This window comes from Rhagoletis pomonella, unplaced genomic scaffold, assembly GCF_013731165.1.
Source record: "Rhagoletis pomonella isolate Grant_MI unplaced genomic scaffold, Rhpom_1.0 Rhpom_scaffold_00012, whole genome shotgun sequence".
NCBI lineage: Eukaryota > Metazoa > Arthropoda > Insecta > Diptera > Tephritidae > Rhagoletis > Rhagoletis pomonella.
This window is the reverse complement of record NW_023458566.1, coordinates 12,681,983-12,683,752: the sequence shown is the minus strand read 5'-3', so window position 1 is coordinate 12,683,752 and position 1,770 is coordinate 12,681,983. Positions and strand designations below refer to the sequence as shown.

General features: G+C 39.5%; 1 protein-coding gene across 1 annotated transcript in view; it reads left to right on the top strand.

Annotated features, from left to right (window-relative positions):
- LOC118747843 (protein nervous wreck) overlaps window positions 1-1,770 on the top strand; it is a 22,708-nt gene that overhangs the window by 15,359 nt on the left and 5,579 nt on the right. The window contains exons 6-7 of the mRNA XM_036482018.1: window positions 3-639; window positions 715-768. Coding sequence (XP_036337911.1) covers window positions 3-639; window positions 715-768 — 691 coding nt within the window. The remainder of the gene's footprint in view (window positions 1-2; window positions 640-714; window positions 769-1,770) is intronic.

Genomic DNA, 1,770 nt, shown 5'->3' with positions numbered 1-1,770 from the left:
AGGCTCAAAATCCAGACGAACTGACCATTGTCGAGAACGAACAACTGGAGGTGATTGGCGAGGGCGACGGTGACGGTTGGCTACGCGCACGCAACTATCGTGGCGAGGAGGGCTATGTGCCGCACAATTATCTGGACATCGAACAGGATACTGCCGTTAACGGTAGCTCAGGCAATCAATTGCGCTCACAAATCTCATTCTCATCTGTCGATTATACGGTTGACAATGAAGATCAAACGGTGGATTCCATGCAGTCACCCGATCAGGTGTCCGTCATTATGGCGCCACAAAAGAAGAAGGCACCCGACGTACTCTATTGCATAGCGCTGTACGATTACGATGCCACCGCCGAAGATGAACTCACCTTCGAGGAGGGTCAAATTATAAAGATTGTAACAAAGACGGCGCATGGCGTAGACGATGGCTGGTGGGAGGGTGAATTGGATGGTAAATTTGGTAATTTTCCATCGTTGGTGGTGGAAGAGTGCGACGAGAATGGTGAACCGTTAACGGAAGGTGGCGATGAGTCACCACCACCGACCGCACCACCCAGCTTTGCGCTTCCACCGGCACCCGCACTACCGCCAGAGTATGCGCACGAATTGACCGAGGATATGTTTGAATCACAGGACACGGCAGGTGAGTGGCCTCAACTGACAGTTGAGTTTTGCCACTCATAAAAATAATTCTATGTATTTGTGTTTTTGTATTTAGACGACGATAGCGGCTACATACCGAACGGTGGCGCACCCAGCATGCCTCCACCAGGTAATTTAGTTTATTCACTAAGCAACATTAATGTTGCAATTTTCACAACTCCTTTGGTACTTCTACAAAATTTGATCTTTATTTTATTAAATTTTACTTATTATAAGAACTCCTGCTTCTACTTACTTACATACTTACATATAGTATATCTTTAGAGGTAACAGCCACAATACCCATCTTACTAAACAATGTGTGCTACAACTTCCAATTTCCAATTTGCAAAATCAAAAAGTGATTTGTACTTATTTCTTTTTATCAAAACAGTGTTGTCATTTTCTTATTGATTCTTAATTCAAAAAAAAAAATTAATAAAAATGCAAAAACCAAAAAAATGCCCATTAAAATTTACCTTCACATGTTTGCGTGTTGTTTGTAAGTGTGTGTGTCCGTGTATGTGTTTTCAAAAAGCCTTTTTCACGCGTTGCTTCTCAGAACACAAAACCACAAAAATCGCTTCAGCCTGCACCGCCACACCATAAATACAAATCTGATAAATAATCATGCATAAACTCACAGCCATAAATGTATGTGTGTATGTTTGTGTATGTTTTTTCATGTTTTCACACACACACTCCAATTTACATTTGCTTACCCTAATGCACACTGCACATACATACATAACACTTCCATGTCATTGTGTACACTTTTACTCACACATGAGTATCACTAAATTTTCATAAAAAAAATATTATCTCCTTTTTATATGGTATTCGTATTCGTATTAATGCGCTTTTGTTTTTCAAGTGCAAAGTAAGAAAGCCAGCGTCAAAAAGGGTAAATGCTAGTAGTGTTTGCTTCGAACTTCTTGCTTTACCGATTTTAATCCATTTCTTCTAAGTAGGCTGTCCTTGTATACAAACATACATACATACATATATAGTAGTTAACTCTTTTTTTTTTTAACCTGAAGTTTTACTATCCACTAATGAGGATGCGCACATACATACATATAGAAATTCTTAAATAGTATTTTGTCTTGATGTTTTCATGTTTGACTTACAC